We start from the raw sequence: 26,049 nt of genomic DNA, 5'->3' as shown, positions 1-26,049 counted from the left end.
TGCACGTTGCAGAGACCAACCCAAATGGCTTTTTGAAATGCAGATAAATTGCTTTTAAGACACTTAACTTGATCTGACTTGCATCCCTTGGAAAGAATGCTTGGTGACAATTCCAGAAGGTGGGTTGTGTGGGTTCAAGGCTGGGCTGATTGCCCTCTGCCGGCCGATCTCAACAGATCCCTCCCCGCTCGGATCTCAGGGACCCATGGAAAGAGAGCAGTGATAATAGGTATACTTGTCTAGCTCCCCAGCCTGGGTCTGAGCCCTTTACAGCCACCACGTAAGCCATGAGGGCATCCCAGCAACCGTGTTGCTAACACAGATGCCACCATGACCCTGCTGGTGGGGCACAGAGAAGTAAGCCTGCCTGAGGCCATGTGGTATGTCAGGGATGGAGCTGAGCTTTTAAGCTAGGCAGCCTCTACTCCTGCCGCTCGGAACCCTTGAGCCACCACTATAAATCAAAGGAATGTGACTCACTAAAGACTGCACAGGCATTGACATCTTCAGTTTGATCAGCCTCAGAGTCTCCGATCTGGTTCATAGGACCCAAAACCATACCCCACATGGACAAGAGAAGGAAAGTGCTAATGTCAGGCTTGGGGCTCAAGGCTAGGGTTCCTTCGGTTGCAAACATAAGGCCCCCTTCCCCCACCAAAAAAAAAGATAAAAGGAACATAGGAACTAAAGTAACTGGAAAGTCCAAGGCCACTATGGCTTCAGGCATGGCTGGATCCAGCAGTCTCACAATAACAACAGGAAGCTTCCATTTTCCATCTCTCAGCCCAGCTTCCTCTGAATCATCTTCATTCTCAGGCAGGCTTCTCTCTCCTGGTGGTAGACTCACCCTGACTTGCAGCCATCCAGTTTAGGAAACCAGACAGTGGTTCGGACAGAAGCCTCGAGGCTGACTCTCACCAGCCTGACTTGGGTCACGTGTCCATCCATCCCTGAACCAATCACAGTAGCCAGGGTGATAGAAGACCTTGAGTGAGAGACCTAATCCATGAGGCAGTGGAATCTGAGTGGGGCAGGGCAGTGTTCCCGCCAAGCAGGGTGTGGAGGCTGGGTGGGGAAAGATCTTGTCCATCCCACCTAGTTCTGGGGAGCAGGGCTGCTGGATGCCCTCAAGTCTGCTCAGCTGCCGGTTGCCAACATTCCATCTGGCGTCTGCTCCAGCTCCCTCCGCCGGACAGATTATACTGTCAGACCTTCAGGCCCCTCCACAACGCAGCCTCACCCCCTGTACCCCTCCCAGCATGCCTGGCTACCCGTCCTGTGTTCTCAAGGTGCTGGGCTGGGGGGTCGGGGTGGTCAAAGACAACTGAAATGCTAGGACCCAGGCCCTGCCCCTCAGCCCAGGGCATGGGGTCAGGGACTCCAAGCTGCCTTGATGGAGAGGGTTTCCGTGTGGCCATCGTGCACTCAGCAGGGGCCGACCTCCGCACTGGGCACTTCCCTCCAGCCCCTTACCACCACACTGGGGACACCGCCAGGCAGAAACAGGAGATGAGATGTGACAGGCATCTGGTAGAAATAAATAACAAAAGTCACTAAGCTAGCACTTATTGAGCACCTACTGTATATTCTAAGTATAAAAGTGCTAGACGAGAGCATCTGCCTTGCAGTGTGCACGGTAAACCAGAGCTAGCACTGCAGGATGTAGCAAGTGGGGGTGATGAGGCCTCAGGGCAGGGGCAGGAGCACGAGGGGGGTCCACGGGAAGGGCCTTATGGTAGCAATCTGTGCTGCATCACAAGTCGTTGCAAACTGGGGCCCAGCTTAGCCTGGCCCTCTGCTTCCGCTGCACGCAGGACTCGGCAGGGCTGGGGAGGGACCGACTTCCCCGCTCCCAAGGTTGTTCAGGTGCAAGCAGGGGACCTGAAGTCACACAGCCTGCCTCCCAGAATAGTCACCACCCATCTTCACCGGTGGTGGTGACCTAGGGCAGCTCGCTCCTTCTCCCCAACCAGGGGAGCAAGTAGACAAAGGGACAGCAGGCGAGACGAAGCATAGCCACCGTGTATCACCATCGCCTTCCCCAGATCCTGCGGGCTTGGCCCACCCTTGAGGGGAGGGACCTCACAGAGGTGTGCACACTGGAGAGCAGGGATCAAGGGGCCCCCGGCGTCCTTGGTAGTTGTTGAGCAGAGAACTCAGAGGGTAGGGGAGAGTGCTGCTCTGGCATCGAGAAAGAACATTCCAGCAGAGGGAAGAGCAAGGGCAAAGGTCCTGAGGCCAGATACGGGCCTGGCCAAGAACAGCCAGGGGCCAGCATTTGCATCAGAGGTTCAGAGACAGATGTGGGGGCCGGTCCAGGGTCGAGAGTGGATCTTAAAGGGGGGGGGGGTGTCCTGTGATCAGATAGTTGGAGGCAGGGAGGGGCATCCCTAGCGGAAGCAGCAGGTAAGTAGAGGCCCATAAATCCCAGTGCCCTGTGGTATGTGTGGAGTGCACAGCAGGTGAGGTGGGGAGGGTCGGGGACTCAGCTGAACGGTGGGGGGGGAGGGGGTGGCGGGTAGGGGGGCTGCCGAAGGGAGCCTTGAGGGCTGGGATGTAGGAGAGGGACAAGCTCACAGCTTCTCTACGTTCCGGGCGTGAGTCCCTGGCGATCCAGCTGCCCTTTCTCCCCAGCAAGGCTGGGGCACCCCTGCCCAGGTGGCCGAGCCCTTCTCTGCCCCCTCCCTCAGGAATCCCCACATCGTCCTCAACATCGACCTGGCCCCCACCATCCTGGACATTGCCGGTCTGGACATCCCCTCGGACATGGATGGGAAGTCCATCCTCAAGCTGCTGGATACGGAGCGGCCAGCGAATCGGTGAGCAGGGGAGCAGGCCAGTGCTGGGGGCAAAGGGGTGCCAGGCTCCCCAAACTGTGTGAACTCATGGCCGCATGGTGTGGGTCTGAGAAGGGGGTGTGTCTCCAAGAGTCTGGAGCTGGGGCTTTAGGGTCCCTGATCCCGACTCCTTCCCTGCCGTGGGAAAGAAGGAAGTTCTCGCTCTAAGTCCTCCGATCTGGATTGTCACTGAGGTGACCAGTTGAGGACACTCTCTGTGCTAAAACTGTATAAAACTGCAAATAATCACATCCGTAGCAGCGAGCGCTCATTAAGCACTTCCTTGTTCTGAGTACTCCGCAGAGGACTTCCCGTGTTGATCATCACGGTGACCCCGTCGGGGAGGCATTACAGGGTCCCTTCTTACCAGGGTGAATCCGAATCCCAGGGAGGTCGAGCGACTTGCTGGGTGTCTCTCAGCAAGTGTGGAGCTGACTCCTCGGGGTTCAGACTCCAGGCTCGGGGCCGCACCCCAGTCACCATGTTCTCAGGCTTTGATGCCGGCTGGTGTGATGGGCCCATATTCCTGGGTGTCCTGGAAGCAGAAAGGGGAGTGGTGACATGAACAAAAGCTAGGCAGGTAGGAAGGTGAGCGGAGTCTGGTGGGGACAGGCACAGGGTAGCAACATCTGGAGGCCAGCACAGGGACTGCCCACCGGGTTCACCACCCCAAAGTGCTGACTGTTAGGAGCTCCTGCTTGCCCCTCCTACAGCTCCGAGGTCCCCCCTATAGGGGGACCACCTCCAAGGAGCCTCCTACCTTTGACTACGAGGTTTCCTGAGCTGTACAGCTGTAAAATGGCATATTTGGGGCAGCAAAGGAGCTGGGTTGGGAGCCAGGACCCCTGGGAGCCGGGTGGAGGATGCCTGAGCTCCTATCTGGGAAACAGCAGTCAAGTAAAACTGTATGAAGTGCACACTCAGATTACACAAACCCAACTGCAAAGGATCAAAGACGAAAATCCCCCCCAAACCTTTGACCTGGGCCATTTCTGCCCTATGGGCCTCCCAACCCCCATCTCTGGGGAAGGTGCAGCTCTGCTCCGTGGGGTGGGCGCACCCAAGCCTTCCCGGCACCCCACTGGGCCCACTCTCCCCCCCCTAAGCTGCCCCCTAGAGCCCTGGGTCTGTGCTGATTATGAACCAAGGTACATTCCTGCCTCTTGCAGAATGGCGGGGGGGATGCGTGAGGCCCCCACATTGATGAGATGTTAGAAATGTGCTGCTTTTCCAGGTTTCACTTGAAAAAGAAGATGAGGGTCTGGCGGGACTCCTTCCTGGTGGAGAGAGGGTGAGTGCCGTGCTGGAGGGGGCCCCCACTTGCCCACCCCAGGAAGCTCCAGGCAGCCCTGCCTGTACCCGTGGTGCGGACGATCTCACTGGTGGGGACAGGAGGGAGACAGCCCCTGAGGTCCCTCACAATAGCGACTCGCTCGGATTTGTGCCCACAGCCTCCCCCCGCCCCCTGCACGAAGCCCGCTAGCTGTTCCCATGGCTGACGGAGAACTTGTGCCTGGAGACCACATGTCCCTTCAGACATGTTTTCCTGCCTACACAATGTCTTAAATGTTTCCTAATTTATTGCTAACTCATGCAGTTTGGGAGATTTCTCATAAAATTCCCATTTCCTAAGCCTCTTAACAATCAGAAGATGTGGCCGGCGGGACCCAGGTCCTCCGGTGATGGTGCCCGGGGCAGCACAGGGCTGCTACGTAGTAGGGGGTGGGGAGGGGCCCTCCTCCAGAGCCTGGAGGACAGCAGTCTGTCCCCCTCCCCGCCCCACAGCAAACTGTTGCACAAGAGGGACAATGACAAGGTGGACGCTCAGGAGGAAAACTTCCTGCCCAAATACCAGCGGGTGAAGGACCTGTGCCAGCGCGCCGAGTACCAGACGGCCTGCGAGCAGCTGGGACAGGTGAGGAAGTGTGGCCGCTGCCCGGTGGCCTCCTGTCCTCCCTCCCCTCCCCGGGCTGTCCCCTCCCCGCGGCTGCCCCTCGGCCTGGCAGTCTGCAGACCCAGCCGGCCAGGGAACTCCGATGGTGGGGGCCAGCCGGCCAGGGCACACAGGGTGACACTGGACAAGGCTCAGAAAGGGATTCCTTCCTCAGCTCCCTTTCAATCATGATCCCATCAGAGAAGCGCCCTGGGGATGAGGGGGGCACATGGGGCTTCAGCCCCTCTGTAGCCCCCCCAACCCCCTTCCCCGGGGAGGTGGTAGCCCCCATGCGGTGTTCGCAGCCTCAGATACCCCGGTAGTTCCATTGAATTCACTTTAAGGAGCCTCTTCATGCTGGCTTTCCAGTCAGAGGAGAAATAGGAAGCTGCCTTTTTAAATAAAAAAGGATTTTAAAAAGTGAGCTGATTTCGAGAGAAGTGTTAAGAAAATTACAGCCACATAGTATTTGGAGAGAGCAGGTGGAGTCTGCCTTGGCTTCTCTGAGGTGGGCTCTGGGGAGGGGGTCTGGGGAGGGCAAGGCAGGGCCAAAGAGCCAGGAAAGCAGGCAGGGGGGCCCCGTCCACGGGGTGCCCGCAGGCATCCCCCTGAAGTAACTCGGGCCTCACCCCTACGTGTGAGTAAAGCCAGGCCTTCCTGTCCCGCTTCTCACTACAAGCCCGTGGCTTCCCAGGCCCAGGCACGGGATGGATGGGTTTCTCGCCGGTTCCCTGCGAGCAGCTCCGTCCTGTCACCAGACTCAGCATTAGGACCGGCCCATCGGCAGGGCCGGGTCCTCACCCCCATTTGTTCATAAGCTCCCAGCCCCCAGACCATAAGACCCCCTCCCGCTGCGTGGAGGACTTCATGTTGGGGAAGAAGCCGGTCTGTGCCTGTGGACAAGAGCTTTGGGTTACACTGCTCGCTTCCTTGCAGAGCCCGGTTCCTGGCCCTGGAGCTATGTCCCTGAATGTCCCCAACAGAAAGCCTTGCCCTCCTGGGGCTGCATGCTGGGGCGATCGGGGGGAGTGGTGCTGATTTCAGTTCCGAGCTACCGAGAGTGAGCTGCTGGGCCAGGGGCCTTTGTCCCCCTAGATTGTTCCGATCCCCCTGTTGGCACCTTTCTCCCCACCCAGACCGGGGCTCAGGCAGGCCCCAGGGTAGCCCAAGGGCAGACATCAGCATCTTCAAAACATTATCAGAGTCTGTTCCCCAAAAGAAAAGAGTCCTAGAGGTAGAGATCGGGCTGACCTGCTGGGGAGGCATCAGTCTCTAGCCCCTCAGCTATAGCTCTGGCGCCTCCAGGACTCCAGTCCCAATGGTCACCCAGGGGCAGGGCACAGTCATGGCTCTGCCGACCAAGCCACCCGTCCCCCTCATCCCCCTCATCCCCCCCAGGCCGTACCCCTCAGGGTATGAGGGATGCTGTGAGCCCCGCCCCCACTCCGAGCCCCGCCCCCCACCCGCCCTTCTGTGCTCCTCCCACCGCGGACGTGCATCCGTCTGTCCGAGAGCCGGTGTCCGCCCTGCGAGGGCCAGGAGGAGGGGGCCGGCTCAGGCCGGGATGGGGACAGAGAGGGGAGGCCCGGGAGCCTGAGGGCCGGCTGTGTCTTGCAGAAGTGGCAGTGTGTGGAGGACGCGTCCGGGAAGCTGAAGCTGCACAAGTGCAAGGGCCCCGCGCGGCTGGGGGGCGGGGCGCTCTCCAACCTGGTGCCCAAGTACTACGCGCCGGGCGGCGAGGCGTGTGCCTGCGACGTTAGTGACTACAAGCTCAGCCTGGCCGGTCGCCGGAAGAAGCTCTTCAAGAAGAGTGAGTGCGGGGGCTTGGGCGGGATGGGGCAGGAGGGGCACGGTCCTCCGTAGCCCCCCAGACGTGCGTCGCTGGCGTCAGGTGATGTTCTGGGAGCGGGGACACAGCCACGGGCCCCAGGCAGCCATGAAGCGGGAAGAGAATGTGCGAGGGCACTGAGCGCTGCACCCGGCAGCAGCTAAAGAGGCCAAGGAGAGGGGTCGGGGTCCACCACGCAGGGGCCTCACAGAGCACCCCACTTGGCCCCTTACTCTGAGATGAGAAGTCAATGGACAGTTTTGAGCAGAGAAGCCAAGGACAGATTGGTGTTTTTAGGGGATCCTCCAGCAGTCACTTGGCTGGACTGTGAGGGGCAGGAACAGAAGCAGGAGGCCTGTGGGGAGGCCAACTGGGTGGCCTCCAGGAGACCTGGTGAGGAGCCTTGGTGCTTGGCCCAGGCAGGCACGTGCAAGAAGAGGTCGGGCTCTAGAAGGGCCTGGAAGGGAAAACCATCTGATGGTCGCTTCTCATTATTTGCCGATTGTCTTCCTAGCAGCGATTGACCTGTAGCCCCCAAATCAGTAGTCAAGGTGCTTTCTCGGTCATTCAAGGTACGTGCAGAGTGGCAGAAATTTCTGACTCAGGCAACACGCTCGCTCCCAGCTGAGCTCGGACGAGGCAGCGTCTGACATGCTTTCCAGCTGCAGCTCTAGTACTGTGTGCGAGCATCTTTTGTGCTTTTGCCCAGTGAGGTCACTGCTCGGCCTGGTACTGAGGTGTTATGTGGTGTCCCCAAGCACAGGAAGGCTGAGATGTGCCCTACGGAGGAGGCACGTGGGTTAGATAGGCTTTCTGCAGGCATGAGACTCAGTGCTGTCGGCCAGGAGCTCGGTATTAAAGGATCAACAGTATCTATTAAGTGAGGTGTTTTCAAACAGAAACACACAGAGAACACGTTTCTGTATTGATAGTTGACAAACATGCTATGACCAGAGGCTCACAGGAACTGAGCCCCACATTTCCCCTAGGAGCAGTGGTACAGTGTCAGCTAACCCAGTGTTCAGGGGACTTTATAGAACATAATGACCTCAAATAAGGAGAATCAGCCGTACTTTGGATAAGTGGGGCCGAGCCGTCCCAGACGTCATGGCTCACTCCCCACAGGGGCTGAGGAAGGACAGACAGACAGCCAGCGGACAGGGAAAGCAGACTTAAAGTCCCCTAGATCTGACCGCAAAACTCCTGTCACCCTGGGGAAGTCCTGGCCCCATTCCAAGGTTTAGCTCCACCTGGAAAGAATGTACCTGTGCCTGGAACATGCTTAGAGACCCCTGGGGGCCAGGCCTCTGTCCCAGTGAGACCCAGTCTGCGAGCCAGAAGCCTCCCCTCCAGACCCGGGCAGTTGCCCATGCTGTCCACGTGTCAGGCCCCCGGACCCAAGGACAACCAAAGCCTACTTAGAGACTTTAGCCCCAGGTGTTTTCATTCTTAATAGTGGTAAAATAGACGTAACATAAAGTTTACTATTCTAACTACTTTTTAAAATTTTTTAAAAATATTTTATTCATTTGAGCCCCAGAGCGAGAGGAACAAGCAGAAGGTTAGAGGGAAGGGGAGAAGCAGCACAACGTGGGGGCTCAATCCCAGGACGCTGAGATCATGGCCCAAGCTGAAAGCAGATGCTTAACCGTCCAAGCCATCCAGGTGCCCCTAATTTTTTTTTTTTTTAAGATTTATTTATTTGAGAGAGAGAGAGAAAGTGAGCCTGAGTGGGGCCGAGGGAGAGGGAGAGGGTCTCAAGCAGACTCTGGGCTGACCGCAGAGCCCAGTGTGGGGCCCAGGCCCACAACCCTAAGATCACAACCTGAGCTGAAACCAAGAGTCAGACACTGAACCGACCATGCCGCCCCGGGCACCCCTCTAACTATTTTCAAGTGCAAGGTCAGGGGCATTAAGCATCTTCACGTGGTTGCACGGCCATCACCGCCATCCATCCCCAGAACTCTCCTCATCTTGCAAAACTGAAACTGTCCCCATCCCCTTCCTCCCCCGGCCCCGGCCACCAGCCTTGTATTGCCGTCTCCGGGCATCTGAGTGCTGTGTGGACCCGAGTAAGTGTGCAGTGCGTGTCCTCGTGGGGCGGGCTTACCTCACTCAGCATGACTTCCTCAAGGGTCATCTGTGGTGTGGCCCAGGTCAGAGTCCCCTCCGCAGCACCCCGGCTCCTGCTGCCTCTGATAGTGCTTCCGAGGGCGTCCCCCATTATATGGCCTCACGAGCCCATTAGTCACCGCCAAGCTCATCTTCTTTAGCCAGCTCAGAGCCGGGCTTCCAGATTGAATCCCACAGCTGACATCTTGCTTCAGCACACGGCGCGGTGCCTGATCTTTGAATGGCACCAGAAGCTGTGACTCGGTTAAGATCCCTGCCCCCCACTAATACTCAGAGGAGAGAAAAAGCACCAACATAACCAGGACCCCAGTGCGCCCAAGCACCCATGGGAGTTCAGTGTAACCAAGGTCCTGTCTTAGACACACCTCGCGGCAACACGGGAACTAAGGCGGGGGACCCTCCTTAGGACGCACAGGAAAGCCCAGTTACACAGCGGAACTGGGGGCCCAGGCCCCATCCGCTGGCCCCGCGTTCATCCCCCTGCAAGTGCCTCCCGCCCCTTTCTGAGCAGCTGGCCCCAAGCAGGGCTTCTCAGCCCCTCCACAGCGCCCCCACCCCGCACCCAGGGGACGCTTGGCCCTGTGGAGCCATCTCTCCCTGTCACAGCCGTGTGATGGGGGCTGCTCCTGGCCTTGGGTGGGATAGGGCCGGGGGTACTTGCAAACATCCCACAAGGCACAAGACAATCTCCCACAACAAAGGATTGTTGGGCCCCCAAATGTCACCAATTTGGAGGTTGAGAAGCCTCAGTTCAGAGCAACTCAGACCCCAGCCCGCCATGATCCAGCTGGGGCACTAGCTGTGGCAGGAGGAAGCCAGGCAGGGCCGGCCAGCCCAGCATGGGGCGACGGGTGCCCCCAGCCACCGTATACTCACTTGGGCTCCCAACAAACACGCAGCCCTACTGGGCACCAAATGCTGAGGTTCCAAAGTTGAACGAGAGAGATGCAGATCAGGCCCCATGGGTGAGACAAGGTGTAAGCAAGTTAACGGAGTGGCAAGATGCCAGAAGAGGGGACACAGAGGCCCTGGGGGTCCCAGCCCCAGAGAGCGGGCTTCAGGACCCAGGGTTTTCCAGGCCTGGGGGATAGATGGGCCCCACTGGGGACCTCGGACAAGGCTGTCCCAGCTGCCGAGTGCCCTCCAACCACAGGGTGGCTGCTTGATACCAGCTTCCAGGGGCTACAGAAGTTACCAGCTCTGTTCATGTTGTCCTGCAAAGAGCCCTGCAGGGCAGGGACCGTCGTGAGGACACAGCTGCTCGAGTTAACCAAATTGTCCGGGGTCATACGTTTGCTCAGGATTTGCATCCGAGCAGTCAGATTCCAGAGCCCACGCTCTTGACCACGGGGTTATGAAGCCCTTCCATTCCCAGGACGCAGGTTGGTGGGGGCGCCTCTGGAACCCCAGAAACAAAGCCCACAAAGGTGACCAGGAGAGCGAGGAGTGTGGCTTCACGTCCAGGCAAAGGTTCACGTGAGAGCCAGCAGCCTCATCTGTAAAGGAGCAGAGAGTAAATCTTTGAGGCTTTGCAGGCTGAACAGTCTCTCGACTTCTCCATATTGTCACTGGAGCGAGGAAAGAGCCGTGGCCTCAGTAGCTTCCTTACAAAACCAGACAGAGGCCTAGACTCGGCCGTTAGGCTAGAGCTTGGGGACCTCTGGGTGCATGGCTGGAGCGTGGAGGTGGGAAAATCGAAGCCACCGACTCCTGAGCAAGCAAGACAACAGGGGCAGCAGGAACCTGGCAGGTCTACTTCACGGCCCTCATGGGCATGTATGACCCAGAGGTTCACACTGTGTGTATCAGGGGCCCGGGGACTGGACTCAGGAAGGAAAAAGCCAAGGGGAGAGCTGGCCCAAGGTTTTGCTAAGAGATGCCTCTCCTGGGCCTCGGCCCCCAGATTCTTTGGCCTGTGTGACTCTGATAGAAGGAATCTGGGAACTGAAAGATACAAACATCTGCCCCAGAAGTAGGGGCATCTAGAGCAGATTCTGCTGCCCAGGGACATTCTGCAACCCCCTCCCCCCCACCCTCGGGGAGTCCTATCCATGGGCCTCGGGCGCCATCTGGTGGCCACTGGGAGCCCAGCAGAAAGGTGGGCCGACGGGGGCTCTAGGCCCTTCTCCAGAAAGATGCACCAGACCAGCAGGGTTACAGACTTGTTGCACAGCAGGGCCAGACCTGAGTGAAGGGGGCAGAGCTTTAAGACAGAAGGGAGGGCTGGGGACTGTGGCCAAGAGGAGAACGGACCACCTGTCTAAAGGAGTGGGGTCAGCCCCTGCCCAGGCGTGGCAGGTGCCTCTTTGGTTCTGTCCTCCGAAGCTGGAAATCTGCTACATGACCACCTATTCCCACCTTTCCCAAATGTTACCAACTTGATCCAAGTTGGTTTTTAATATATAGAAGATCTGCAAGAAATGTGGGCTCTGACTTTAGCCTGCGTGCCCTTGGCTTTCAGTAGTGGACGTAGAGCCTGGAAAAAAATGCCTCTGAGCCCTGTCTCCCAGGGGCCCAGCCCCGGGGAGAACATCCAGCTCCGGGCTGGCCAATCAGATGGAGAAGCTCAAAGACCCTCCAGCAAGCCGCTCCCTTTCCTTTCCAGGAGAATGTGCTACCCAGCTTTGTTCCTTTCCAGTTCAAATTAATGTGGTTTTTTGGTGACTTTGTTTCTTATTGAGGTGTAACGGACATGTTAGTCTTGGGTGTGCAACATAGTGTTATAATACTTGCAGACTTTGCAAAATGATCACAGTGGGTAGTTAAGATCCATCTCCATGCAGTGACAAAAATGCATTTATTGTAAAAATGTTAAAAGGTCTCTCTTAGAAATGTTCAAATACACAGTACGGTCCTACCAACTAGAGTCACCGTCCCATACACGGCATCCCCAGGACTCGGTCATTCTATAACTAGAAGTACCTTTTGAGCCCCTTCACTCATTTCGCCCATTCCTGCCCCCAGAACCTCTGGCAGCCACCAGTCTGTTCTCTGTATCTATGAGCTTGGTGGTGGTGGGGGGGGGGGTTATTTTTAGATTCCACGTGTAAGTAAAATCAGATGGTGTTTTTCTCTGTCTGACTTGTTTCACTTCGCATTATATATCCGCTGGTCCATCCATGTTGGTCTTTTGGGTTTTGGTTTTTAAGATTTTATTTACATAGTTATTTAAGAGAGAGAGAGAGAGAGCGCACAAGCAGGACAAGAGGGACAAGCAGACTCCCAGCTGAGCAGGGAGCCCAACCAGGGGCTCAATCCCAGGACCCTGAGACCATGACCTGAGCCAAAGGCAGAGGCTTAACCCATTGAGCCACCCAGGCGCCCCTTCTTATTGTCCCTTTGATGACAGTCATTCTAACAGGTGTGAGGCGGTAGCTCACGGAGGTTTTGCTGCACGTTTCCCGGGTGATGAGCAGTGCCGACCACCTTTTCTTTTTTCTTTTTTCTTTTTTTTTAAGATTTTATTTATTTATTTGAGAGAGACAGTGAGAGAGAACATGAGCGAGGAGGTCAGCAGGAGAAGCAGACTCCCCATGGAGCTGGGAGCCCGATGTGGGACTCGATCCCGGGACTCCAGGACCATGACCTGAGCTGAAGGCAGTCGTCCAACCAACTGAGCCACCCAGGCGCCCCCGACCACCATTTCATGTACCTTTTGGCCATCTGGATATCTTCTTTAGAAAAATGTCTATTCAGAGTCTCTGCCCATTTTTAAATCAGATTGTTTGGGTTTTTGCTGTTGAGTTGTGTGAGTTTTTATCTGTTTTGGATATTAACCTCATCCTGATCGGTTTTTTATCATCAATGGGTGCTGAATTTTGTCTGCTTGTCCTGCATCCACTGAGATGATCCCACGATTTTTATCCCTCGTTTTGTTAAACGTGGTGTATCACACGGCTTGACTGGCAGACGGCGGGCCATCCTCTTCAGTCCTGGAATAAATCCCACTTTATTGTGCTGTTTGATCCTTTTACTGTATTACTGAATTCGGTTTGCTGATACTTTTACTGAGGGGTGTTGCCGTTACATTCATGAGGGAAACTGGCCTATAATCTTCTTTTCTGGTGGCGTCCTTGTCTGGTTTTGATATCACAGTCATGCTGACCTATGAAATGAGTTTGGAAATGTTGTTTCTTAGAAGAGTTTGAGAAGGACTGGTATTAATTCTTCTTTAAACGTTTGGTAGAATTCACCAGTGAAACCATCTGGTCCTGGACTTCGGTTTATTGGGAAGTTTCTGATTACCGATTTAATCTCCTTACTTAATGATTTTATATCCACGTTCCGTTTTTTTCGCTTTTTCTTTTTTTATTGATGTGAAATTCAGGCACCATAAAATTTACCATTTCTATCATTTTAAAGTCTACGATTCAGAAGTATGTATTACATTCACAGTGTAGTGCACCTACCACCTCTACTTCCAGAACCTTCCATCACCCCAAAAGGGAACCCCATCACTGTCTCTCCATCCCATGGCAACCATGTTTTTGGTTTCTTTACCTCCTCTGGACGTTCTGAACAAATAGACCCGTACAGCACGGGATCTCTGGTGTCTGGCTGCGTTCACAGAGCATCACGAGGTGGACACCCACCCACATGGTAGCGTGCATCATGGCCTCGGTCCTCTGTGGCTGGACATTCCATCACATGGATGGACCACGTGTGTCCACGCGTAGCTCTTTTCAGGGATCATCTCAAGCCACTCTCTCCTTAGCTCTGCACCTTGCGTTTTCCCAATTGAATCACTGTGTGGCCCTTCCCACTGGGGTCCATCCGGGTCCTGCTTCCCGGGGGGGTAGGTCTCATGAGCCCTCGAGTCTCGGGATCAGTAGTCCGCTGCCCGGAGAGCCCAGCCGGCCCGGCCAGCCCCACTAACCCAGCCACCCGCCGATGCCCACAGAGTACAAGACCAGCTATGCCCGGAACCGCTCCATCCGCTCGGTGGCCGTAGAGGAGGATGGTGGGGCGCACCGCACAGGCCTGGACGACACATCCCAGCCCCGCAACCTTAGCAAGCGGCACTGGCCAGGGGCCCCTGAGGACCCAGATGACAAAGATGGCGGAGACTTCAGTGGCACTGGAGGCCTTCCGGACTACTCAGCCCCCAACCCCATTAAAGTGACACACCGGTGAGCATCCCGGAGGAGGGCAGGCGTGTAGGGGGCAGCTGGGGCCTTGCGGGGGGAGCACTCACATCTCGGGCCCCCGGCTGGGCTCCATCAGCCCCTCGGAGGCACATGTGGCCCCTTTTCCCGAGCAGGTGCTACATCCTCGAGAATGACACGGTCCAGTGCGACCTGGACCTGTACAAGTCCCTGCAGGCCTGGAAAGATCACAAGCTGCACATCGACCACGAGGTGAGGGGTTCTGGGCCGGGAGCACCCCCACACACACCCCGAGTTCGGCAGGGCCACCAGCCTTACTAGGAGGGCAGCGAGGCCTCCCCGGAATCCTCGGACCTCAGACAGGCCGCTTCCAGGCCACGGGGGAGGACAGTGTGGTCCGGGACTGACCCTGGGGGAGACGAGACCTCGGTGGGCTCAGCTGGTCCTCAGGAGCCTGGCCACTTCGCCAGGGGGAACCCAGGGCCCCTCAGCAGCCGCAGATACAGGCAAGGGCCAGGCCCCCAGCCCCCAGCCATCCCTTCTTCCCCACACTCCCCACTCCCAGAGTTTCATAGCCGCCTCGCCTGTTCTCTGCCTCAGATCGAAACTCTGCAGAACAAAATTAAGAACCTGCGGGAAGTCCGAGGTCACCTGAAGAAAAAGCGTCCTGAGGAATGTGATTGTCCCAAAATCAGGTGAGGAGGCAGCAAGGACCAGCCAGGACAGCCCGGAAAGGCCCCTGGTGCTCCTGCGGGACACCGCTGGGGACACAACCTCTGCTCCGGGACTCCTTTCATTATCTGTACAGCCCTAGCTTCTCGCTCAGAGGGAGACCAGAAACCCATAGGAACTCACATGCCCGTTGTCTGTGCTGGGCACAGACCGCCGCCCCCCAGGAACCAGCCAGATGCCCCACTTCTGCACTGCGCATGGGGGCAGGCTCTAGCCATGGGGGGGCTGGTTCCCAGGCGGGGAGGGTCCCTTGCTCCCTGCCCTTCCAGGAACAGCGCACGTGGCCCAAGGTCCATGTCACCAGCTCAGCGAACTGTGGCCTGGGGCTCACCATCCAGCCAAATTTCTGTGATGCCGGCACTGGGTCAGGTCTATGCCATCCAGCACGGCAGCCAGCAACCCCACGTGGCTCTCATGCTCTTGAAATGCGGCTGGGGTGACGGGGGAACTGAACTTGTGGTTTGATGTAAATGGAAACAGCCACAGGTGGCCCCTGGGTGGCCACGGGTCCTTCTCAGAAGGGGCTGGCCCCGAGCCCGCATGCGGTGGCCAGGGCTCTGGCGGCCCCCAACACGGAGGTGCCCGCCCACCTTCCAGTCCTACTGACTTAACCCCACCCAGGAGCCCCCAGCTCACCTCCAGAGGACGCAGCCAGCCAGCCAGGGAGCTGCCTTCCTGGGGATGGTTTCCACCCCAGCACTGCCCCAGAGAGCGAGCCGGGGGTCCCAGGGAACCGTAGTTAGCACGACCCCCCTCCCCAAGAGCTGCCCGGTAAGCAGCTTCTGATCCGCGAGGCGGGCTCTGTTACAGTTACCATACCCAGCACAAAGGCCGCCTCAAGCACAAGGGCTCCAGCCTGCACCCTTTCAGGTAAGGGCAGTTGAAGGCTCAGGGGACCTAAGGCAAACACGAGAAGGAAAGAGGTCTGGACCCTTCCCTGGGAGGTAGGCCTTGAAAGGGTGGGACTCCCTGAGCGGCTCTCCGGCGCCCCCCCGTGGCTGGAGGGGTTGCTGCTGCCCCACCAAGCAGGGCGGGGCTGAGTCTGGCCGCTGGGGGGAGCCGGCTGCGGGGGCAGCAGACTGGACCTGGCCGCCCCCTCCCCCCCCACCCCGCCAGCCCCCGGCGTCAGACCAGCAGTGGGTCTTGGCCAGCGGTCCTTCGCCTGGGGGACCTCCCACGGCAGGGCGCCCGGCGACAGGCAGGAAGAGCGGAGGTTCAGGGGCCCGGACCCCGAGGAGGCTGCAGGTGGGGACCGGGGGAGGTGTGAGGGGTGTGGCCGTGTGTGCCCCTAGGAAAGGCCTACAGGAGAAGGACAAGGTGTGGCTGCTGCGGGAGCAGAAGCGGAAGAAGAAACTTCGCAAGCTGCTCAAGCGCCTGCAGAACAACGACACGTGCAGCATGCCGGGCCTCACGTGCTTCACCCACGACAACCAGCACTGGCAGACGGCGCCCCTCTGGACACGTGAGCCAGCGGGCAGGCGCGGTCTGGAGGGCTGCTCCGGGGCTGCACGGGACCCCCCTCCCCCACCGCTGGGCCCCCAGCTCAGGGCCGCAGGGTTCCCAAGCCCTGGGGGGCAAAAGGGGGCTCAGGGCCCCAGACGGGAACCCCCGTGGGCCACTCACAGGGCGCACCCCCTTCCCTTGGCAGTGGGGCCCTTCTGCGCCTGCACCAGCGCCAACAACAACACCTACTGGTGCATGAGGACCATCAACGAGACCCACAACTTCCTCTTCTGCGAATTTGCCACGGGCTTCCTGGAGTACTTTGATCTCAACACGGACCCCTACCAGGTACACGCAACCCAGGCTGGAGAAGTGGGGACGGGGCCCCGTGAGCAAGTGACAGCACAACTTCCAAGCCCAGGCTTCCTCCTGAGCCCCTAAGGCAGGAGGGACCCGTGCGCCCTCGGCCCCCCTGTGCCGCCATCCTCCAGCACCTGGAGTCTGGATCTCACACCACCTGTCCCTCTAACTTAGGCACCCACAGGCTTTAAAGCTAAGTGTGGAGGCTTCTAGAACTGGAGGGCTTTGGGGGACCCTAGGATCAGACCAAACCCTGCACACTCCAGGGTCTACAGGGAGATGCCAGCCATAGGCAGTAGTCATGACATGCCGAGCACTAGCCCAGGTGTGTGCGAGGACAACCATCGGAACAAACACCTGCCCAGGGGCCCAGAACGTGTAAGACAGACAGGAGCCCCAGTCTCTAGTGAGCGGCCTGCATGTGTCCCTTCTGAAACGGCCGGTCCCCACGGAGCTCTTCACGCTGGAGCTTCCCAGCACCCTGGCCTTGGTTCCGTCCGACTTCTGGGTCTCGAGAAAAGCCTGCAGTCATTTTGTAGGAAACCTGGTTTTTAAATGCCAGCGGCTCCCCAGTCTTGGTCTTCAGCTGCCACATAGGCTGCCTTAGGCCATCCTCATCCTTTACACCAGGGGGTGGCAGAGCACACAGCTTTGTCACCAGCAGCTCCCAGAGGAGGCAAGAACCCGGGTCCCTGAGCCGCCCCTTCCCCGAGTGGCAGCTTTGTGGTCAGGAGGTGCCGAGGGGCTCTGGGGGACGGTCCAGAGCTGCAGGGCAGAGCGGCCGCCGAGGCGCTGGAGCCACTGGACGGGAAAGGGAGGCATCTGGGTCCAGTCTGTCCTGCAGGAGAGAACGTGGCGGGGCTCACGGGCACGACACAGTCCGGACTATCCCCAGCTCCAGCTCCAGCAGAGTAAAGATCACTGCCCCCCCAGCACCCCTGCTCCCAGCCTGCCTGGAGAAAGTCTGGTTGGGGGAAGCTGGTGGCCCACCCCCCCTGCACACGCCTTGCTGACAACCTTTGTCCCGCCCAGCTGATGAACGCGGTGAACACGCTGGACAGGGACGTCCTCAACCAGCTCCATGTGCAGCTCATGGAGCTGAGGAGCTGCAAGGGTTACAAGCAGTGCAACCCCCGGACGCGGAACATGGAGCTGGGTGAGTCGGCGCTGCGGCGTGGGGCCGCGGGGGGCAGGGCCCCGTAGGAAGGAATTTAGAAGGTCGGTCTCGTCTGAAGTGGGGGCTGCGGTCCCCCCTCCCTAATGTGCACCAAGTTCATGGAAGTCCTGACACGCTGTGTCGGTCTCGGTGCTACATGTCTCCCAGTCTGTGTCTCATCACCCGTGACAACCCCCGGGGCGAATCTGCTCCTCCGGGTTTACGGGCGGTCACGTGACTGGGGGCCGATTCCGAAGCCCACACGCTGGTGACGCGGCCGATCCTCCAGGAAGCTTGCTGAGAGCCACACACACATGTCCCCACCGCCCCGCTCTCGGGGCCCATGGCTTCCAGTCCTCTGTCGTATAGCTATCCCTGCCCGTATGTGCCTCCCCACCATGACCATGACCCAGGTCACTGCCGGGCAGATACATCAGGGTCCTACAGCTGGTGACACGCAGTACAGGCAACCTCCAGGCTACCTAGGGAGTCTCGGGAACACTCACGTCCTGATTCAGCCACTCCATCTGCCCTGGGGGACACGGTCAACGTCATGAAATGAAACGGGGGAAAAAAAAAAAAAGGCAGTTACAAAGCAGGTATCATTGTTTGTGGCATTGTTGCCCTTAAACTGTTTTCTCTTTGTTCATTTGTGTCTCATTTAGGACTTAAAGATGGAGGAAGCTACGAGCAATACAGGTATCCATCCGGTTCTGTTGTTAGAGCCTGAGCCCGTCCCCTGTGCTGGCCCATCCGGGGTCCAGCCTCTGAGGTGGCACGCGTCGGGTGGAGGCCCTGCCCTTTCTCTGGTCTGACAGGGGCCTGGACTACCCACCCCGAGGGGCGGCTCTTTGTCTTTCTGGGTGAAGCTAACAGACTCTTTTTCATACCCCCAAACTTAGGCAGTTTCAGCGTCGAAAGTGGCCAGAAATGAAGAGACCTTCTTCCAAATCGCTGTGAGTTGAGGTGCCATGAGTTGAGGCCTGTAGCGTAACCGAGGCCTGGTAGCCCAGCGTAGTCCTTAGAAGTTGAGAAGCGTGTGAACCGTACACTTGCCAGACATCTCAAAGGCTGCAGAAGGGCTAGCCTGTCCATGGCAGCAGCAGGGCGACCTTCTGAAATGGCTCCCAAAATATCCCTGCCCCCAAGTCTCCCTCCAACGCCAGAGCGTCTGCCAAAGGGCTGAGATTGGGGTGACCTGGGTGACCTCTAGGCTAAAGGGACTGACCAGTGGGATGGGGCTTGAATCCTCGAACTCACTGAGCAAATCCAAACACACAGACGTGGGGGGGGGGTATAGCTCAGGGCAAGAGCATTTGACTGCAGATCGGTGTGAGGGTTTTCCACTCACACTGGCCATTCCTCTGACATTCAGTTACCACCCAAACAGACCCCCTCGGTGCCCTGCCCTGTGCGGCCTCCGGTCTCTGCCCTCCCTTCTTTACGTGCACAGAAACCACCTGTGGCTTTGCAGCCGGCCAGGCGGTCTTTGGCGCTCCCAGAATTGAAGTGCATCACCTCCCGGGTCACATCCCCAGTGCCACCTCTGCCGGCCAGAGTGTGCAAGCCACAGACGAGGTCGGGGTGGCTGGCTGGGAGCGGGCCCTTCCTCCGGGACCCTGCCGTACTCCCTCCCGGCAGCCACACCCCGGGGCTGCTTCCCAGGACCCTGAGAGGAGTCTGCTTTGCTCCGCAGGGGACAGCTGTGGGAAGGCTGGGAAGGTTAGGAAGCGCACGGCGGGCCTCCAGACCAGAAGCGCCATCTGACCGTCCCGACCAGGAAGACTGTGCACGATTTCAGACGGGCCCGCGCTCCTAGCTGGGGGCCTGAGTCCCGGGACCTGCTTTCCGTCAACATGGCACGCTCTGGAAGACGACCGTCGGGAGTGGTGGGACTTCGGGAAGTCCATTTTTGCCCCTGCTTTTGCTTTGGACGATACCTCACCAGCTGCACAAAATGCATTTTCATATCAAACAGTCACCACTAACCCTCTCTGAGAGGCTTACAAAGGGAAGATTTTCTTGGCAATTTCCCCCAACGGTGTAAGGCACTGGAACTTTTTTCAAAATCCTAGGGGAAGAGCACCCCCGTTTCAGACCCTTCTTTCAGTTCGTCACAAAGAAGGAACTCGGACAGCGGCGGCAGCGACACGACCTGCTGCTGCCTGGAGGCGGCGCCGGGCCCGGCCGTGAGTTGGCAGCGTGGGGGCACCTGCCCCGGCGCCGTGAGGCGGGCTGTCTCCGAAGAGCCGGACTCCGCTGTACATAGGAGACTCCGCGGGTAACGGCGTGGGAACTCGGAGGGGAATCGAACCAGAAACCCGGTTTGCAGGAGTGGTGGGGTCAATAAATGCGCTGTGGCCAGTGTAAAGAAAACCCCTTGCACTTGTGGACATTTCTGTTCCAGCCCAGACGCCGTTCCCGCCCGTATTCCTTTGTCATCTGTCCCAGAACTGATGTTTTTTAAAGTACTGAGAAAAATGAAGTTGATGTATGTCTGTCCCAGGTTTTAACAAAATTGTATTTGTAAAGAAATTTTGTAGTCTAAGTATTGTCATACGACGTTCAAAGTCCCAGCCAACGACAGGCAGTTGGTATGAGGTAACCTTTAACATTTTGTAAAAGGCCGTTCTTGGGAGTTCTTTGGTGTGCTTGGTTTTTTTAAAAAAGCAGTCAACACCTTTTTGGAAGGAGACACTTAGGGGGGAATAGAAGAGTATAAATTAATGAGGAAAACTCACCCCACTTCAGCAACCTCGCAGGTAAGTCTCCTGTTCCCCCCGCTTCAGGACCCTGCTTTTTAAAAATGTTAATTGACTGCAGAGCAATTCACCCTATTAGCCGGCCCCTCTCCGCACCCGCTAGCCCAGCCTGGCCAGCACAGCGGTCAGAGGCCAGGAGGGAGGAGCAGGAGGGCCCACCCCGGCCACCACCCAACCTGCCGCGCTTCTCAACGAGCAGACGGTGGAGAGGACCCCCAAAGTGCTCGCCTTCGAGCATAACAGCTCTGTGCTTTTCCACTCTTAGGATTATTTGAACAGGATCCCTTAACCACCTCTTTATCCTTAATCCAATTGGATTTTTTTTTTTTTTTTTAAAGGAAAAGAAGGAAACAAGCAAGCTCTTAGGCATCAATGTTAAATAGAAACCTTTATTTACAATGACATCCAAAATGATCCGCAACGCAGTCAGAGCTTACCACTCAACCATCTCCTAAGTTATCCCATGTGGTCTGGGTTCTTTGCAGTGTAAAGAATGATTTAGATTTTTAGAAGAAACATTGAATGTAAACTTGATTGAAAGTGAATTCATTCTCAATACTATAAGTCAGTTCCTGAGAATTTTAAATATTGCTCTCAGAATGACATTTCCATCATCGAAATTCCACACATTGGAAAGACAGAGAAAGAAGGAAAGAAAAAACACCTTGCTCATTAAACAGTTGGCCTTCGAGCTGAAAAGCAGCTCTTGCTCCTCCGAAGCAGGGGGTTTTGTCTGTCCTACAGGCTTTACTCCTAGGATGCCCCCGCTTGTGAACAAAACTCATGGAACCGGAGAGGCATGAGGACAACTTACGTGGCAGTCCTTTCAAGGACCTCAAGCCAAGTATCTTCTATGCTCCCCTCCCCATACCCCCAACTCGCCTAGATATTAAATACCAACTAACTAAGCAGTCCTGGTGGTTGATATTTACACCTTTTCCATCAAGATGCACAATTTAGAAAAGTGGCATCATAATACGAACATTAACAATGAATTTCTATTTGCTTTTTAAAGGAAGAAATGTATCTCCTCTATTATCATTTTGATCTTTATAAAATATATATATTTATATTTATATATCTTTGGATTCAGCAAAAAAGTAGGTACTGGAAATATCACACATTCTAAAAGCAGATGAAATACCAAGGTTTAAAAAAGTGGGGGTTGGGGAGTAGGGAGAGGTAGGCAGCAGGAGTACAAAGAGAAGTATCCAAAAAAGATAAAAGGGCAATAAAGGTAAAAACAAATTATCTCAAAAGACGGCATCTATTAAAAGAAAATCAAATTCTTAAGTTTGCACCAATAAAATGAACAAGTAGAAAATATAAAAACTTATAATAAAGTTTCTCCTTTTTTTTCCCATATAAAAGGGGGTGCTGCCTTCCAGTTAGCCTGGAGTTGGGACTGAGGAAAAGAATCACAAAACTTTGTGTTTTTTGTTTGTAATTTTTAAAAGTCAAGAAAGGTAAGAGCACCATTCTCTTTCTCCCCACGCACACATGACTTAAACAGGAAAGGTTCAGATACACGTGACACAACTGTGTCTAAAAAGACAAGAGACTGACTCAGCTACGTCTCTGCTCCAGACAGGAGGATGTTATCTGAAAAGTACAGGCCACTGCGATGGAAGTCGATGGGTTTACAATCTCAGATTTATTTTTAACCAGGCAGTGGGGGAAAGGGTGTCAAATCCAAATCTATTCCAGAGGTGGTTCTGGAAATACGGGTTTCACTTATGTATAAGTCAAAGAAATTACGTGATCTTACCTTCATAAACACCTAGAAAAATTGGCTAAATACGTATGAAATAAAACAAAAATTAACTGGTTCTCGGTTATTGCTAGGAAATTGATACCAAAGCTAGCCAGAGACCTTTGAAATTCACGGATATCTGAAAACCCAATTTCATTCAACTATTTGAAGCTAATAAAGTAAGCCAGGTAAAAGGAATTAAATTTTTTCTCTATTCCCAACGGACCAGAAAGAGTGTCCAAGCCCGGCAAGAGCAGAAAGGGGCAGTGGCATGGAGCGCAAAGGCACGCGCTCAGCCAGACCACAGCTGGGAAGCTGCACACCCGGCCGCCCTGGGGGCTGAGCTCCCTGAGAAACCCCCTGACGCCACTCCGGCTCTCAGGGACCAGAAGCGCACCGCTTCCAAGTGACAAGACAGCCGAGCAGACACTAGACGCCACACATCAAGGGGTCTACTCCCGAGATCTCAATGTGGGATTTGGGTCCTAGCAACCAAAACCTTAGAGCACTCCTACAGCGGATGAAGAGGCAACATATTCGATTAAAAAACAGAATATCGTGAACTATTGTTTAATTTATGGACCGCTTAAAATCCAAGATTCCTTTTAAATCAAATTGATCTTTTAAAATTCTTGATATCTTTTTTTAAAAGTTTATTTCTCCATATCTATTCTTTCCCCTAAAATTAACAAAGTGCTTAGTTCTGGTAAAGGAATTTAAAAGACAAATTTAAAATGCCTACATCTAAACAAATGATCTTTTTTAAAAAAAAAGCATTTAAGAGATCAAAAAGAGGGAGGCATCTAACACTGAAGCATGGGGGTGGGGTGCGCCTGCAGACCGCCATCCCCTCCCCCAGGCCACAAAATTCAGGGGGTGTCTCTTCTGTGTGTAGCCTCACCGCACTGAGCTTACTGAAGTCAACAATGTTAAATATTTAGCTTCACAAACTCTGTAAAAATGAGTTGTTGTGACCTGCAAAAAAGGTATATACATATTTTACATAATACAATATCTTAAAGGTCGTATTTACAAAAGAAAATCTATTCACAGAAACACTGCGAAATTCTGATTCAGAATGCAGTACCTGGCCTTGGGTTTTCTGCAATTTATTTTCAAAAAGCATTATTGCTCTACCATATAGGCAAAGGGTGACACCAGTACTTCAAACAACAAAAAAACCATAGTCCTTGCCCAACAGATCAGTTCAGACAAAAACCGGGAATGTGGTTCACCATTCCTCAAGACCTCAGGAATATTGCATTTATCCATTACTTTTTAAATAAAGTGCACTCGGCCGCACATTAGCATGGGAAAAACTGCTACTGCTGCAACTAAATACTGTCATCTCACTGTCCCTTCCACAAAGCCATGTGACATCAAGGACATCTCCTGGAGGTAAAGTATTATAGGACATTAAAGACAGAGGAAGTTCTTACTCAGGGAAAGGTCCAGGACAACCAAGAATAGGGCTGGAGCAACTCAACACCATCATTAAAAGACAAGAATTGAGAAAGGCCAACTTTTCGGGACAGAGTCCGGTGAGAACACAAAACCATCTGGTCACAACAGGAACACATCAAGTTCGGCAACTGTGTTCTCCGTCGGGTACTGCCACGAGAGAAACTAGACCTCCTCCCCTCTCTGGACTTCTCCGAGGTCCTCCAGCCCGCCCCCACGGATGCGAAACACCCGGACAAGCAGGGAGAAAGAAGGGGTACGGGCAGAGTATCGGGATCAGTCACACTCCGTCCCTCCAGAATCCCATCCCCAAGAGGCAGAATGCCAAAAGTAAGTGTTGTGAACTCCACGATACACAGGAGGAAGGAAATACAGGTAGACATCGCATATCTGCTTCAGATCCAGTCCTGCTCAAATGACATCGCTCGGAATACCCTTCCCGGAGACCGAAGCCGGGTCTTTCCTCAGAGCTGAGTGTGCAGGCGAGGATTCTTCACTCCCGAGAATCATAGTGCAGTGTCATTTGTACAGTGATTTCCTTGGAGGTCCTGGTGTAGGGGTGTCAGCAGTATTTCTGTTAACAACCAGAAGACACGTGAGGAAAACACAGGCTGTGCACAACACAGAAGAATCCACGGCGCCAGCAACGGGCCACTGGCTGACGGATTCAGATTCCTTAGATGTCATATTACCAAAGGTACCAGATGGCCCAATGCCTTAGACTCTAGCTTTGGGTCACCCACCCCAAGTTGAAAACGTGCTGAGGACCTTTAGATTACAGATGAGGCTTTGGCTCTCTCAAGAGAGAAGGAAAAATTTTCTGACAAAAGGAAGGGACAGACCGACCCCCATACCTGATCAGGACCCATGGGCATGCCGGCCATGGGCATGGAGTTCATGTTCATCTGTCCCATGGGACCACCGCTGCCGTTCATGTGCACCATACTGTACGCCGCAGGGTTCCCCTGGTGGGCGAACTGCTGCTGGGGAAACGAGCTGTAAACCAAGTGGGAAATTACAAGCTGGGTCATTCCAGTCACACCGGACATGCACAGAGAGACCACCACAGTTCTGTCAAGTATCGCTGTGCTTCAGCAGAGAACACGAGGGAGAAGAGGGCCCCCTGCCTGCCTTGCCTTCTCTGTTCCACAGCTGCCTGTGGATACGTGTGGGGCAGGAAGGAGTCTCAAAATGGAGAGGCCAAATAGTACACTTCCTAACAGGAACCCAGGCCTTTCGCGCTCTCAGTCCACACAGGCTTGACTGAAGCATGCAGAGGTTACGCTCTTACACTTTTGGGCCCCAGAACCTGAATGCCTTTTCAAGTCCCTGTTCCTCACCTGTTCCTGGCCAGGTTTCCTGATGGCCAGCCCTTTATCTCCGACGACTGATACAGGGGCGCGGTCTGAGCGTGCGGCATCATGGGGTTCTGGGAAGGACCCATTCTCGAGGGCATCATTGCATTGGGAGGACTAGACACTCGACCGAAGGCTGGGTCTGGTTGCTGTCCCATTCCTTTAAAGAAGAAGGAAGAACAAGAAACTGCAGTATCCATTTCCTACAGAAACTTCATGGTCTCTTCTAAGGGCAGGGGAGACAGAAAGAGCCACACGATGCCGCCTGCCCTCTCCTCTTGCTTCTCACTGAGACGCCAACTGGGGGAATGGGCTTACCGCTGGCCGCAGACCTTCCAGCCCACCGAAGAGCTGCTACTTCGTGGAGGTTTTTGTGTAAGAGGGACTCCACCTCACGCTACTGGCATCACTCTGTCCCTCTGTCCCCAGATGGCAGGAGAATACCTAAAATGGAATCTCCCCAAAAGACACCTGGCCCCCCACTCCCACCATGTTCCTGGAATCTCTCCAAGACTGGACCTGAAGGGGTAATATGCATTACTGTAATTAATACACAGCCAAGTCACCAAGGAAAGGAACCCAAAAGCCCACTGGCATTCCTCTGACATGAGCAAGCATTCAGAGCCTGTAGAGTCCAGCTACACTGGGACATACTTTGTCTGGGGTGGGGAGGGGGACCTGGTGGTCTTTCTTCCAAATTAGGGTGTGGGGAGCTAAAAAAACAAGACCGGGGGGAGAAAAAAATGCTCAACTCTGATAGCATATCTACTATGCTACTGCACTCCCATAAACATTTTTGGGTTTTGGGTTTTTTTTTTTAGACCAATCAGTTTTTCTCCATTCTGACAATGAGCATCGTCTCTTGATCAAAGTACTCTGAGTTGTCTTCCACCTTCCCTGCCTTTCTTCCACCCTCCCTGCTTTTCTCCCAAAGCAGGTGCCTGTGAGCAGGCCTCAGGCGACCTTGCCTCAGTGCAAATCTAAACACATCTATGAACACACAGTGACACCAAAACTCTTGAGCAAGACTTCTAGGGTTTGTCTGGTCTGGCCTGGTCTGGCCTCTTACTGCACCTTGTCAGTCTCAAAAGTCACCATTCCTTGTTCTGCTGTTTTTAATTAATTTCATCTTTCTAGTGAATAACAAAAGGGAGTGAGTAAATACTACTTTGTATTTAATATGCAACGTAT

At 55.1% G+C, this 26,049-nt stretch overlaps 2 protein-coding genes across 12 annotated transcripts in view; one reads left to right on the top strand and one right to left on the bottom strand.

Annotated features, from left to right (window-relative positions):
- The window catches only part of SULF2 (sulfatase 2), a 113,520-nt gene extending 93,355 nt beyond the window's left edge, over nucleotides 1–20,165 (top strand). For 4 of the 5 annotated variants that reach the window (XM_059407187.1, XM_059407186.1, XM_059407185.1 and 1 more), the window contains exons 8-21: nucleotides 2,691–2,819; nucleotides 4,072–4,128; nucleotides 4,623–4,752; nucleotides 6,388–6,580; nucleotides 13,632–13,860; nucleotides 13,992–14,088; nucleotides 14,437–14,531; nucleotides 15,379–15,438; nucleotides 15,861–16,030; nucleotides 16,217–16,359; nucleotides 17,404–17,527; nucleotides 18,193–18,226; nucleotides 18,430–18,483; nucleotides 19,224–20,165. In XM_059407187.1, coding sequence (XP_059263170.1) covers nucleotides 2,691–2,819; nucleotides 4,072–4,128; nucleotides 4,623–4,752; nucleotides 6,388–6,580; nucleotides 13,632–13,860; nucleotides 13,992–14,088; nucleotides 14,437–14,531; nucleotides 15,379–15,438; nucleotides 15,861–16,030; nucleotides 16,217–16,359; nucleotides 17,404–17,527; nucleotides 18,193–18,226; nucleotides 18,430–18,483; nucleotides 19,224–19,254 — 1,546 coding nt within the window. In that variant the 3' untranslated portion in view covers nucleotides 19,255–20,165. The remainder of the gene's footprint in view (nucleotides 1–2,690; nucleotides 2,820–4,071; nucleotides 4,129–4,622; nucleotides 4,753–6,387; nucleotides 6,581–13,631; nucleotides 13,861–13,991; nucleotides 14,089–14,436; nucleotides 14,532–15,378; nucleotides 15,439–15,860; nucleotides 16,031–16,216; nucleotides 16,360–17,403; nucleotides 17,528–18,192; nucleotides 18,227–18,429; nucleotides 18,484–19,223) is intronic. The other variant, XM_059407184.1, reaches the window with a different exon arrangement.
- Nucleotides 20,166–20,658: 493 nt separating this feature from the next.
- NCOA3 (nuclear receptor coactivator 3) overlaps nucleotides 20,659–26,049 on the bottom strand; it is a 140,758-nt gene continuing 135,367 nt past the window's right edge. For all 7 annotated transcript variants that reach the window (XM_059407179.1, XM_059407181.1, XM_059407177.1 and 4 more), the window contains 3 exons: nucleotides 24,844–25,018; nucleotides 24,358–24,499; nucleotides 20,659–24,077 (listed from right to left, as the gene is read on the bottom strand). In XM_059407179.1, the coding sequence (XP_059263162.1) occupies nucleotides 24,066–24,077; nucleotides 24,358–24,499; nucleotides 24,844–25,018 (329 nt within the window). In that variant the 3' untranslated portion in view covers nucleotides 20,659–24,065. The remainder of the gene's footprint in view (nucleotides 24,078–24,357; nucleotides 24,500–24,843; nucleotides 25,019–26,049) is intronic.

Source organism: Mustela nigripes, chromosome 7, assembly GCF_022355385.1.
Source record: "Mustela nigripes isolate SB6536 chromosome 7, MUSNIG.SB6536, whole genome shotgun sequence".
NCBI classification, from domain to species: domain Eukaryota; kingdom Metazoa; phylum Chordata; class Mammalia; order Carnivora; family Mustelidae; genus Mustela; species Mustela nigripes.
Note: the sequence above shows the minus strand (reverse complement) of the source record. Positions and strands in the feature narration are given on the sequence as shown.